The sequence below is a fragment of the Protopterus annectens genome, chromosome 1.part1 (genome assembly GCF_019279795.1).
Source record: "Protopterus annectens isolate FY-2018-M chromosome 1.part1, PAN1.0, whole genome shotgun sequence".
NCBI classification, from domain to species: Eukaryota; Metazoa; Chordata; order Ceratodontiformes; family Protopteridae; genus Protopterus; species Protopterus annectens.
In genome coordinates, this window is record NC_056726.1 from 1,990,221,799 (window position 1) to 1,990,236,637 (window position 14,839).

At 42.4% G+C, this 14,839-nt stretch overlaps 1 protein-coding gene across 1 annotated transcript in view; it reads left to right on the forward strand.

Annotated features, from left to right (window-relative positions):
• The window catches only part of LOC122816787 (dynein axonemal heavy chain 8-like), a 9,517,065-nt gene that overhangs the window by 5,480,266 nt on the left and 4,021,960 nt on the right, over nt 1–14,839 (forward strand). The window contains 1 exon segment of the mRNA XM_044089814.1: nt 5,570–5,769. Within this exon segment, the coding sequence (XP_043945749.1) occupies nt 5,570–5,769 (200 nt within the window).

Genomic DNA, 14,839 nt, shown 5'->3' on the forward strand with positions numbered 1-14,839 from the left:
TGCTCCTCTTTCCAAAGTAGTTCCTCCTCCGACTCCTCCTGTCAGTTCGGAGCTGGAGCTTGTAGGGGCTCGGATCCTGGAAACGTTGGTGCCGATACTTCCCCTTTCGGCTCCTTTGTCAGCTCCGATTTCTTCAATGGTTCCGTCCTTGGAGGGATCTGGGTGCAGAGACTCTCTCGTTGGCTCCGAGGGGGCGAGTGGCATCGGACCCTTGTCTGACCCCGTTCTCCCTCTTGGAGCTTCAGCGCAGGTAAGCTCGGCTCCTACATTGGCTTCAGAGCCGTCCTTTTCAGTGCCGGAGAGGATTCCCATCTCCTCGGAGTGGGGGCCCTCTTCTGTGCCGGACAGGGGCACCTTCGAGGTCATGAGGAGCGTGCTGACTTCTGAGTCTACACCTCGATCAGCCCCTTCAGCTCCTCCCCCCAGGGTGCCTGCTTCGGTCTCTGCCCCTCCTCCAGACCCCAAGTGAGGGGATCAAATGCTGCAGGTTACCCCATTGGGTGTATCTTCCTCTTCCAAGGCCTCCCCTGATTTTTCAGAGGAGCCACCTTGAAAGAGAAAATGTAAGAGGAAACATGTTGACTCCCCAAAGTCGGTCACGTCATATACTGACTTGGAGGATTCGGAATGGTCCTCAAGATCCCCCTCTGAAGATGTCTCTTTCTCAGACATCCTTGAGATCCTTAAGCAGAGGGGAAACTGGTCCGCCCTTCTGAGGACGAGTCAGTATACTTGGATGCATTTGGTTCTCGCCCCTCCACCTCCTGGGTGTCTCCACCTTTCGATCCACTAATGGAAGTGGTGGCTTGGAAGGCGTGGTCAGCTCCGGACACACTGGAACCAACCCCTCGCAGGCCCACTAAGTTTATCACGGCCCCCCAAGATAAACAGTTTCTGACAAAGGGTGTCCCCGTTGATGCCATGGTGGTAGCAGCTGCCATGAAAAAGGAGTTGGCTGACACTTCTGTACCTGTCCATCCCCCTAATAAAGAGTCTAGGATGATGGATAGATATGGGAAGCGGATTTTCTTCCTCAGCGACCTTCTCCATACGGTCGCTGAACTATTTGTGCCACTTCACCCATCTTCAGAGGGATCTCCTCAAGGAGCTAGGAGATACCCTGCAAGATCCATCAGCTGCAGGGATCAAGACAAGATAAACTCCCAGCTGGCGACTCTTAATTCTATTGTAAACTCCTCCATGCGGCTCATTTCATATGCGGCTGATGGAGCGAGTAGAGCCGCAGGCACAGGCGTGGCTTTGAGAAGGCATGCCTGGATGCGGTTATGTAACTTCGCTGATCCTTTCAAGGCGTCTTTCACCAACACCCCTTTTGATGGTCCAGCTCTGTTTGGACCTCAGGTGAAAGATACACTTACCAGGTGTGAGCAGGAAGGCAAGACTCTCTGCCGTGGGAGTCCGTTTTTCACTCCCTCTAGATCATACCCTAAGGGTCAAAAGAGTGGGAAAATGTGGTTCCGGAAACCCCAGGGAGCCGTGCCTGACACACGTGGTGAGTTTCCCTCCAGAGGCAGAGGAGGGAACAACAATAGATGCCGCCCGCGAGGCAGAGGGGGTCCTCAGAATCAGGGTAGCAGGGAATCTTTCTCTGACAAGCCCTTCCAGCACCCCTGAGGGGCTGCCCACCTTCGGAGGCAGTTGGGGAAGGTTGTCTCTGTACCCAGAAGCCTGGCATCTCATCACTCGAGACAAATGGGTGCAATCTATCATACCCGGAGGTTACAAAATCCCGTTTGTTCACACTCCCCTAAAATCAAACAGCCCCATCCCAGATGTTCCACCCAGTCTAAGGGAACAGGCAGTACAAGAAATTTCAAGACTGTAAAAAAACTGGCCATCCAGCAAGTCCCAGCAGACCAGCAAGGATCCGGAATTTACTCAAAGTTCTTTTTGGTACCAAAAAAGATAGGGGACTGGAGACCCATTTTGGATCTCAGCAGACTAAACAAGTCTGTTCGAAGAACGAAGTTCTGGATGGTCACGCTTCAGTCCATTCTACGCTTTTTGGGTCAGGACAGTTGGATGTGCTCCATAGATCTTCAGGATGCGTACTACCACATCAAAATGGACAGGCGTTCCAGAAGGTTTCTTCACTTCCGGCTGGGAGCCAGTCATTACCAGTTCAGAGCCCTGCCCTTTGGTCTTACCACAGCCCCCAGGGTGTTCACCAAATGCATGGCAGTGGTTACCGCTCACCTGAGATGGCAAGGATTCCAGGTGTTTCCATATCTAGACGACTGGCTCCTTACTGCTACCACCAGACATCAATTGCTGAGAGCCAGGGATTATACCATCCATACATGCTCCAACCTAAGTATCTCAATAAATTTCGAAAAGTCTGCTTTATCGCCTTGTCAGTCCTTAACCTTTATAGGCGCAAGATTAAATACGAAAGATCTGTCCGCAAGACTTCCAGCAGAAAGAGTGGCTGACATTCGCCGACATGTACAAGTATTATTAGGATGCAGAAAGATTCAGGCCAGATTCGTCCTAAAAACCTTAGGTCTCATGGCAGCAGTGATCATATTAGTTCCCCTGGATCGCTTTCACATGAGGATCCTCCAGTGGATGCTTTTCACCCAATTGTCTTTTCAACAACTTCCTTTGTCTCACAAGATAATAATCACACAGTCATGCAAAGACCACTTGGCTTGGTGGATGGTCTCTCCATCAGTACCCCAGGGCAGACCATTTGTCCTTCCTCCTCCAGTTGCCACGGTGACCACGGATGCCTCCCTGATCGGGTGGGGGGGGCATTTTCAGGGCAGGACTAACCCCACGAGTACCACTTGCACATAGATGTCTTGGAGATGAGGGTGGTGCTTTTAGCGTTGCAAGCTCTTCAGAACTCTCTACCCACTGGGACCATTGCAATGCAGACAGACAATATGTCTGTAGTGTGGTACATCAACAAGCAGGGCGGAACCAAGTCTTATCCCTTATGTCGAGAAGCACTCAGGCTATGGTAGTGGGCGATCTCCTCTCAACGGTTTCCGATGGCAATGCACATCCCTGGGAAGTCCAACGTCATAGCGGACAGGCTAAGCAGAGCTGTTCTCATGCCTCACGAGTGGTCTCTCAGCAGGACAGTAGCTGACAGAATCTTCCACAAATGGGGTCAGCCTTGCTGCGACCTTTTCGCAACTCCTCTCAACAGCAAGTGTGACAGTTTCTTCACTCTCTTCCCTCTTCCCGGACACTCCCCCAGAGACACTGTAGTTCACAATTGGCCCCAGGGACTTCTTTATGCATTCCCACCCTTTCCACTAATCCCCAAACTGATTCAGAAAGCTACCGTGCTGGGTTGCAGAATGATCCTCATTGCTCCCTACTGGCCTCGACAAATCTGGTTCCCATTCCTGCATCGTCACCTTCTAGAACAGCCATGGAATCTGGACCCAGTTCCGGACCTCCTGATCCATCAGTCGGGCAGGCTGCATCAGTCTCTCAACCTCACTGCTTGATTGCTCCACTTCCAACCCTAGCCAGGCTTCCCAGTATTTCCAATTCAGTGCGTGAGATTATCCTCTCCTCGCATAAACCTACAACCAGGAAGACTTATGCTAGTAAGTGGAAACGTTTCTCTTTCTGGGCAGAGGCTAGAAATATTGACCCCTTTACGGCCCCTGTCCATAATGTTCTGGACTTCTTAGCAGAACTTTTTCAAGCGGGCTCCTCGTCGGCCACCATTACAGTTCAATTGGTGGCAATCTCCAATTTCCATACAGGCCTGTCAGAGACGAGCATCATGTCCCATAAGCTTTGCAAAGCCTTTCTGAAAGGAACAATTTTGCTTAGGCCTCCAGTCAGGGATCCCCCGTCTCCCTGGGACTTGAATTTGATCCTAGCTTCCTTGATACTTCCCCCCTTTGAACCGGCAGCTTCCTGTTCTTTGAAATTGCTTACTTGGAAAACACTCTTTTTGTTGGCCATTGCTTCAGCGAGGAGAGTTTCTGAACTTCAAGCCCTTTGTGTTCGTCCTCCTTATCTAGTTTTCCATAAGGATAGAGTTTCACTCAGGACTAATCCTTCGTTCCTTCCTAAGGTCCCCTCTGAAAACAATTTGAATCAATCCATCGATCTACCAGTCTTTTTTCCAAATTATTCCAACAAATCTGAACACAAATTACACCAGTTGGACGTTCATAGGCAATTACATTTCTATTTGCATAGGACTGAGCAAATAAGGAAATCAGACCAACTCTTCCTGTCCTATGCAGAGGGTAAGCAGGGTCGACCAGTGTCCAGAGTAACCGTATCCAGGTGGTTGTCCTCTATTATTACCCTTATTTATCAGTTGAGGCATAAAGAACTCCCTGCTAAACCTAAAGGCCACTCTACTAGGGCTTTAGCTACGTCGGTAGCCTTTCAAGCAAGATTACCAATGGAAGCCATTTTTGCGGTGGCCACATGGGCCACCCCTCATATCTTCATTTCACATTATAAATTGGATCTGGCCTCTAGGAGCAGTGCTGATTTTGGTTCCACTGTGCTCAAGAGTCTGTTCCGATGAGCCACCCAGGACTAAGGTGCTAGGGACGCTGTCCCAACCAGCAAAAATGAAGGCGAGAGAGACAACGTAACATTAAGAAGTTATGTACCTACCATAACGTTCCATGTTAGTTGTCTTCTTCTCGCCTTCTTTCTTGCGTCCCACCCTCCATCCCCCTAGTCTAGATGGACAGAGAAGAGCTCTCCTACCAGTCGTATTACTGGCTGAGTCTTTACCGTTTTTGTGTCCTCTACACCTTTTCTTCAGCCCTGTAGCTGAAGTCTTGTTATTGGGACAGTTTGTCCTACAAATTTTATTATTATGGTGTTAGGTCTTCCAGATGAGATCTGGGGGTCTAGCGCCAGGCATTGTGGGATATAGGGAGGCCTCGAGCCAGTAAGTAGCTCTTGAGCTTTAGAAAATGGCCGAGTTGGAGCCGAGGGTCGGCTCCGAACCCAACCAGCAAGAAAGAAGGCGAGAAGAAGACAACTAACATGGAACGTTATGGTAGGTACATAACTTCTTATTATGTAAGTTCCACTTACACAACTGTACGTTTTTCTAACTGCCTTCAGTAACATCATCTGGAGAAAACAATTTGAAAATCTATGATCTGAGTGACTTAGAATGATCCCTTATTGTTGGCAGCCTAACAGGTTAGTGGATTTAGAGCTGTTTTTTTTTTCAGTGGATTAAACTGGATCACAGCAAATAGTAATATTGAGTATTTTTTCTCCTAAGTGTCTTGTTGCAAAATATACCTAACTAATCTAATTGTTTGCTGAAAACTATTGCAAAGGGTACGTTACCTGTAGCATGCCTTAAGATATGCTATGTATCTACTTGCAAATGAAACACCTTTCTGTACTGGCACACCTTAAAGTTTCCTTGGACATGCATATTTTACCTGACATTTAAGAAACATTAAATACATAAGTAAATTAGTTTCAGTGAGTTACAAGAACTGATTTTATTGTCACTTTTGTTGTTAATTGTCTTGAATTACAATGTATTGATTGCATTCTTTAAGCTAATAGTATGCTATTTATGTTGTAGGACATTTGCATTTCAGCTCAGAAAGAGGAAGATATTGAAGCCAAACTCTCTCAAGTTGTTCAGGTTTGGTACAACCAGAATTTAAGCTTTGCAACATTTAAAAGCAGAGGAGAATTACTTCTTAAAGGCACTGAGACTGCAGAAATTATTACGCTGATGGAAGACAGTTTAATGGTCTTAAATTCTCTCTTAAGTAACAGGTAAAATAAATCAGTGTAGACCACTATAAATGTGTTCTTTAGCAGCTGTCATACTTACGTATGTTGTTAAAAGACCATTTAATAATCTATAGTTAAGACGACAAGTCTAGAAACAGAAGTGTTACTATGACCTGAAGATGACAATCAGTCAGTTTTCTCCTGTGTGCTTAATGGTGCTTCTCAGCCTGAGCTGTTTAAGAATCAGTAGTGCCCAAAACTTTCTTAGAGAGAACTTGTGACAAAATACATTTTATTCTTAGTCTGTATAAGAAATAACCACACATGATTCTGTTTTAGACTGGTATATCCTCTTCCTTGCAGCACAGTTAAGTTGGTGGTGGTAAAGAGAGGGGAAATCAGCATGCATGCAGGTTTTGACACATAAATGTCTTTGGAACTGATAATATTGTTTCTAACATTAAGGCATTGGCTGAGACACTGATTTATGGTTATTAAAAATGTGTTCTTGCAAGCTGAAATATTTTATTTATTTACCATTTGCCAGTAGGGTAATTAATCTGGTCCAAAGGTCCTTTACAGACACAGTCAGGGCTGTGCAGGCAAGTACAGAAGACATACACAAAAGTTAATAAATTTAGGGATAAGGGTATACAGACAAATTTACAATAGTCTGATACAAATATTCTGTTAAAATCTACATAGTCATGCACATCACTTTAAAGTGTAAATGGTGCATGAGTCAATAGCTTAAAAACAATACAATAATGAGTAAGGCAAGTTATATATGATGTGAAAACAGTGAGACATAAATCAATCAAAGGCAGTCTTACATTAGTCAAGCAAACTATTCACAGAACTTGCTCACCAGTGTTATGTCTGCCTAAGTCATCCAAGAGTGAAAGTTAGTCTTTTCACCATATATTTGATCTGATGTTGCATTTTCATTCATTCCTCAACAAATGAGCTCAGATCCAATCCTGAAATCAGACTTGGCCGCTTTTTCCAGCTCATGGAACACTGAAAACTTTGGAGTTCCTCACTTATCTATAACGCACTAGTCCCCTAACATACTTCAGCTCTTCTTTGCCACCTTTGTGTACGGAGATGGTTGCTGTTAGCATTCGCACTACAGCTTGTATATTGTGAATAAAAGTAGACTGTTATATATATATATAATTTTCTTTCCTTATTGAATTGTGTCCTCTCTTGCACTTCCCACACTTTTTAGTGTATTTTCTGAATACCATTGTTCTATTTTCTCTTCTTTTTCCTTTTCCCTTATACCTTTGAGGTAGTCCCTTAAATCACCATTGCTGGTAATACTTCCTTTCCCTTTTTTTCTATTTAGAAAATAAAAAAAAAAACTAAAAAAAAAAACCTTCTTCTTTCTTGTACTGTGCTGTTATTGCTAGTATATGTAGGTATGACTGAGAAACTCACTGGTTTTAAAAAAATGTAAGGCCTGTGGCCATAAGACTCTGTTGTCAAATGCGTACAATACATGTGTTTATTTTTTAGGCCCTGCCATTTTGGATTTTACATGCTATATATGTAAGGCCTTTAATCCTAGGGCTCTTATTGAGCATAAAAAATAAACTGATTTTAAGAGGATTACTACCTTCGACATCCTATAATACAGCATCTGGGTTAATAAAAAAGAGGCCAAAAAGTGTCCCTTGGACCCTTCAGGTTCTTCTGCTTTGAGCTCTACTCCAATCTCCGAACCACCTCTAAAAATATCAAAACAATTGAATCCAATCCCATTCAATCCAGAGACTAAATCATCATGTCCGACTACTTTGGATCCAAAATCTACGACATCGGATCTGACCCCCTCAGATCTGAAAAAGCACAAAGATAAGTCTCCTCGGATCTGGTCTTCTCCAACTATGGATCTGATAATTTCCTGTCTCTCATCTCCTTTCCTGGAAAGATGTCACCATTCTTGGACTTCATCCATTGCTTCCTCTTCTCATTCCTCTAGAAGTCTGACCAAAGCAGATGTGGACAGGATGATGGGGAATTGTCTCTTGATGCAAATTCAAATGAGGGTTCTCCCAAGCTCCTACCCCATCAGGTCTGGAGACGTGCCTCAGTACTACTCCACCTATTTTATCTCCTTCTCCAAACTGACTTTTGGTTTCAGAGAAGTTGGATCTGGGAATCCCAGATCCATTTGTATTTGATTGAAAGCTCCTTGTATCTTCTATGCCGATATTGCCCCTGAGTGGAACTGCTTCAAGCATGTTGGAGACAGATGACTCTAGGAGTTGTAGCGTCAATGCTGGATCCGAGGTGTTGGATTGTTGGAGCTATCTCTGCCCCTCAGAGCCTCAGCTCTGGACAGTTCAGCTCCAGCTCCTGCTTTGAGTGGTTTGCTTTTGGGTCAGAAGGAGCCGATGGGTTGGTAGCATGTCTTCTCAGAGCCATTGTTATTTTTTTCTCCCTGAGGCATTCTTCTTTTGAAGTAGTAGAGAAAATTTTCTCTGCTCCAAGAGAAAGGACATATCCAGCCTCCTCTGTTCCTGCTTCCCCAGACCCAGTTGTCTTTGAGTCTTGAGCTTCAGCTTTCTACACCACAGGGACAACCACCATCAAAGTTTCCAGGATACCCTGCAGGGTTTAGTGATATCTTCCGATACTACTCCGAAACATCCCACCGAGGAAGTCCCTAGAAAGAGAAGGTGCAAAAGGAGGCACTTAGACTCTCCTCAAGAGTCTGTCATGGAAGATACTGATTTCTATGAGGGGAAGGGTCACCAAGATCACCACCTGATGATGTCTCATTTGGAGACATATGAGAGATTCTCAAGCAAAGGGGTGATTCATCAACAGTCAACTCTTCCCAAGAGGAATCAATATTCCTGGAAGGCTTTGTGGCTGACCCATCTACCTCCTGTGTGACTCCACCTGCTGATGAGCTCATTGATTTGATCTCTCGACAAGGGTGGAAGGAACCTGTTTCCATTGTGCTGATCCCCAATAGGCCAGATAGGATACTGCCACCACCCAAGGAGAGAGGATTTTGGAGAAAAGGCGTACCAGTTGATGCCATGGTCATAGAGGTGACCACAAAGAATGAACTTGCTGAACAAAGTTCCTCTGTTCATCCCCCTAACAGGGAGTCTAGGGTGCTAGACAGATTCAAGAAGAGTGTATATGCTTCAGCAAGTTTTGCACTTTGGTTGCTGAATTATTTGGCACACCAGACTCCAGGGAGATTTGATTAAACAACTTACCAAATCCCTTTCTGAGACCATTACTTCTGAGGCAGAGAGCTTGGTTGCCTTACAGTTGGCTACCATACACTTTATTTCAAATTCTTCCATGAGGCTCATCTCACATGCAGCTGAAGGTACCTTAATGGTAGTTGGTTTAGGCATTTCCATTAGGAGGCATGCCTGGATGCACCTGTGTGATTTCGCTGAGCAGTTCAAGTCTTCCTTTGTCTATGCTGTCTTTGATGGAAGTTCTTTACTTGGTCCCAAAAGGAAAGACACACTATCAGGTGTGAGCAGAAAGGTAAAACTCTGTCTGCTGTGGGTGTACATTGTTCGACTCCTCAAAAGACCTTTTCTAGGAATCAATGAGTTGGTCAAAAAATATGGTTGAAAAAGTCCTGGAGTCCCTTCCAAGATCCACTTGGAGATGGTCCCCCCAGGGGCAGAGGGGGAAGCTCTAACAGAAATGCTGCCCATGTGGCAGAGGAGATCCACATAACAGAGGGTCTAGAGATATGTTCTCTGACAGATTCTAGCCATACTGCTGTAAGGAGGCCCACTTGTTCACCTCTGGAGGCAATCAGTGGTTGTTTATCCCTACACCAGAGAACCTTGCTAAAGATTACAAAAGATTCATGGGTGCAGAGGATTATTTCCAGAGGTTATATAATACCCTTTTCCCTATGCCCTTAATAGTAAGTAAAATTCCCGATGTTTCACCCAGTCAGAGGAAAGCAGCAGCACTAAAAATAAAAATGCTGCTAGAAAAAAAGATTCATCCAAGAGGTTCCCCCCAGAACAAAAAGGGTCTGGAACATTTCTTTTTTAGTGCCAAACAAAACAGGGAACTGGAGACCAATTTTGAATATGAGCAATCTGAACAAGTGAGTTCAGTACACCAAGTTCTGGATGGTTAAGGTTCAGTCCATTCTGCCTTTTCTGGAAAAGGATGACTGGATGTGCTCGATATATCTTCAGGATGCATACTATCATATGAAAATGAACAGATGATCCAGAAGATTCCTACACTTCTGGCTGGGAACCAGTCACTACCAATTCAGAGCTCTGCCTTTAGTCTCACCACAGCCCCAGGGTGTTCATCAAATGCATGGCAGTAGTGGCAGCTCACTTGAGACTGCAAGGATTCCAGGTGTTTCCTTACTTGGAATACTGGCTCATAACCACTCCAGTCAGGCATAATCTGATCAAAACATGAGATTATGTACTCCAGTTATGCTCTAGCCTGGGAATTTCAATCAATCACAACAAATCTCAGCTAGAACTAAATCAAATACTGGAATTTATTTGAGCTTTATTCAACACAGTATCCCTGACAGCCTCCTTTCCTTTACCACATGTACTAACCATATGTTTCCAGGTTGAAAAGATCATTCAGAATTCCTTTCTTTCTGCTCAATTTGTCCTTCAAGCACTGATGTCAATATCTGCTGCAATAGCTTTGGTTCCATTATCAAGATACCACATGAGAATTCTTCAGTAGACTCTAGCGACTCAGTGGTCTATTCTTCACCCACCCTTATCCATCCAAATCAAGATAACGCAGGCATGCAAAAATTGCCTGTTTTGGTGGATTTACTCTGCTCAGATAATGCAAAGTCATCCCTTTACTATCCCTCAGCTCAAGGCCATAGTTACCACTGATGCTTCCCAGAATGGGTGGGGGTGCATTTCTTGGGAAAGACAGTCCAAGGCACTTTGTCCCCCCGAAGAAGCCAATAAGCATATCAATGTCCGAGAAATGAGAGCTGTCCTCCTAGTGTTGCAGGCTTTCCAAGATACTGCCCTCCTGGACCATTGTGATTCATATGTACAACATGTCAGCAGACTGGTACATTAACAAACAAGGAGGAGCCAAATCTTATCCTCTGTGTTGAGAAGCCTTGAGAATGTGGTAATGGGTGATGTCATCCAATCGATTTTTTGACAGCAACGCACATTCCGGGGAAATCCAACCTGATTGAAGAATTCTTTGCTGCCTTCTGTTGGTTACTTCTTGTTATTTACATTTGCATGCAATCACACCACAGTATATTAACTCTTAATATATTCAACTACTTTTAAATACTGGATTGTACTAAGTACAATAAATACACAGAGGCAAACTGCTTCAGTAAACTGCTTTAGTTAATACGACATTTCTGTTACATTTGACTTTTGGTTCTACAAACACGCAACACATATGCTGTCAGCTCTCTATAGCAAATTCCCAAAGTCTGTTTAAGCATAGCTACATTTATACCAGAAGATCTGGTATTTTTCCAGAGTCTGATGTATAACTGTTTTTTCGTTGTATAACAGTTTTTCTTTGTTCTTTTAATTTATGATTTGTCCTTTCTTTAAGCTCGGTGGTCCAAGGAAACTCAGTTATCTGAAACGTAATGTTCCAGCGCTATCTGCGTTTCATCTTTATTTTGCTTGATGTTTCAGCTTTACTTCATGGATGTCCTTGCAGCTGCTATCTACACAGTTATTTTTACAGACTTTGTTTCTCAATAACATACTCCTTTACATGGATGCCAAAATCTATTTAAGCTATTATATGTTTGCCAGCACATGTACTACTTTCTATTTTTCAGCATTTTATATTATTTTAGATTAACCCTTTATATTTCATACTATTCTTGCAGCTTTTTATTCAAGCTAATAATCATGCTAGCAACAGTTTGAAAAGACAGTGAATAAAACAGAATAATACTAATCTTTCAGTTCCCCCTTATTGTATTTTTGAGGAACGGACTAAACTTTAAAAAAAGAAAAAACTGCATTTGTTTCATTAGCAATATTATTTACAGTATTTACCACTTTGTCCATGTTAACAATCATGATTTGTTGTGTTAATGCTACTCTTCATAAACTGCAGCATATTAAACAATTACAAACCGTCTTAATTATTTTGACTCCCAAAACTACTAACACCGGATGTATTAGCCAATTTAACAATTTGGTTCCAGATGGTAACCACCCTGTGAATATATTCCAACAATTATGGGCAGTGTCAGCTTCCGTTTTTTCAGCCAACTTTACCAGTTTATCTTTTACTATTATACTGTTTACTTCATGCCGTAATATGCTGCGGTTACGACGATCCAAGTAAGCTTTAAGATCATCTGTCTCCTGTATTATATTTCTTAACTTGTGTAAAGACAAGGTAATGTTAGGAAACTGAATCATTTCATATTTCCACTGAAATTTTGCCATTTTTTTAGTACTGGTAGAAAACACATAAGTCTTATTTTTCCAGGTTAAATGCGTGATATTACTGATACAACCCACAAAGGGTGTTTGCTTGTATTTTAACACTGGTTTATTTGAAACCACACATACAAATTGTGATGCCACTTCAACAAACATTTTGAAGTTTGAAGGCAGTATTGTCCACTTGCACATATTTACTGAATGTTGAAGAAAACATGGTTCATAGATGGGAGAGTGTTGCCCACATATGAGACCGTTCATAGTTTCTGTACAATGTTGTAGCATGTGCGTTTTGTTTTCCATATCTATGTAATTTCCTTCAAGTTGAGGTAACCAAAGTTCAGTATCGTTATAAGTAGACAAAAATATTATGGGTAATACCATGAAGTGACACATTACTGTTTGTTTTGTTACATTATAATACATAAGCTTTCCAGTGCAGTAATTTTGCTCGCACTGGGTCTGTTCTGTTCTGTAAATAGTCTTACCCAGCCAGTGGATGGAATCCACCTGCTGAATATTTGTTGCCACATGTGCTCATTTTGTAACATCAGCTTTGTCTGTAGTTCATTTTGCTGCATTTTGACATGCGATGACTGTAAAGTGCATTTTGTCCGATCTGCAAATATAGATACATTGGTGTCAAATTGCAATCTGTCTATCAATGATACATTGTAATGATTTAGAAAGCCCTCTTGATATCGTACATTTTGTTTATGTAGATACCAAATGGTAGGATTCCACTGGGCTTGTAAATGTACGATTTGTGATATGTCTTGTCCTAGCAATTTCAGTTTATTTTGCAAAATTTCAATATCCACAGCATTTAGAGTTCCTACTCCTGCTCCTACTCCCCCTAACAGTGTGTTATACCAGGCTCTTTTAAATCTGCATTCCTTTTGTTTAAAACATGGAAATGTGATGTTGAAATGCAATATATAAGTGGATGGTATTTTTACCACTTGTTCTGTATGAAGTACTGGCTTATTGCCCAGAATGGTAAGTATTCCAACCCAAGTTCCTTTTTTTGTCTTACTGTGTTGTTTATACAAATAAACAGAGTATTAGTAGAAATTATACTTGTTTCTTCCCCTGACAAATGTATTGTTATTTTTATACTGTTAACACACTGTGACATTTTTTGTATGATGTCTGCCCTTGTCAAAATTGTTTCATCTTCAGGGGGTAATGTACAGCATCTAATAGACACTGAGCTGTTTACCGAAATGTTTATGTCGGTCTTTGACTCTTTTTCTGCTTTTATGTATGCCTGACCTTGTGCAGCTAGCCATGCCGTAATATTAGTGTTAAATGTTATGCTTCCAAAGGTACACTTTGTTTGCATTTTACAACTGAAATTGTCTTGTGTTCTATTTTGTGTAGCATTTTCCCAACTTAGTGTCATTTGTGAAATATTGTAATAAACACCCTTGATTCTCTCTGTTTGGCATTCTACCAAAAGGAGTCCACTGAGCACAATACTTACAATAGCAATCACGTTTTTCATGTTTATGAAAAGTTGTTTGTCCTAACAACCTTTTCGGGAATACTTTTAACAAAATTTGCACAACGCTTGACATTCAGTCTTCTACTTTGTTTCTGAAAAACAGAAACAGAAACTTTATTGAGCATTTGCTCCCCATCCTGTTAAAGACAATGCATTTTGCTGCTGGTCACTACAAATAATGACTCTCATTTGATCCCTGTGAACTAGCAAGGACTTGTTTTTCTTGCTTTGTTTGACCTTATAAACTAAAGGCCCTGTTTGTTCTATTACTTCAAAAGGTCCTTGCCAATTGCTATCCCATGGACCATCCGTCTGAAACATTTTAATTAATACCTTTGTTTCAGAGGGAAGGTGCTGTTCCTGTGGCATTATGGGGACCTTTTTCCATAAATGGAACGCTTGCTCCCTTCCAAGTATGCACACCACTCTGCATTGTCTCTTAACCATTTTTGATGTTGTGCTACCTCTAACAAAGGTCTGTTATGTCCAATCTCTGGATCAAAAGGTAGTTTTGTGGGCATTTTCTTACCCATCATGATTTCAAATGGTGAAATCCCTGTCTTGCTGTTTGGGGTAGCCCTTACCCCTAACAGAATTCCTAGCAAATGTTGCACCCATTCCCATCCCTTTTCCAAACATGCCTTTTTTAGTCTTTCTTTAATGGTTCTGTTCATTCTCTCAACTATTCCGTTGGACTGTGGATGGTAGGGTACATGAAATCTTTTGCTGTATTCCTAACAAATTGCACATTTGTTTGGTTAGCTGTCTGACAAATTGTGGCCCGTTATCAGACTCGATAACTCATGGCCATCCCCAATGGCAAAAATGTTTTTCCTTATAGCTTCTGCAGTTGCTTTAGCAGTTGTCTTTTTGGTAGGAATTGCTTCTACCCATTTTGAAAAAACATCCACCACTACTAACAAGTAGCGATACCCTCCTTTTGCCGGTGGTAATGGTCCTGCATAATCTGTTTGAACCGCATACCATGGTCCATCTACTGGCATGACCCTGTGTAACTGAGGCTTTTTACTTTTGGCATTAACCTCTAAACAGATTAAGCACTCTTCTGAAACTATTTTACACAGCTTTTTTAAACCTGGATTCCAGTATTTTTCCTTGACCACTGGCTATAACTTTTCACTACCTATGTGCCCTAGCACTTGAT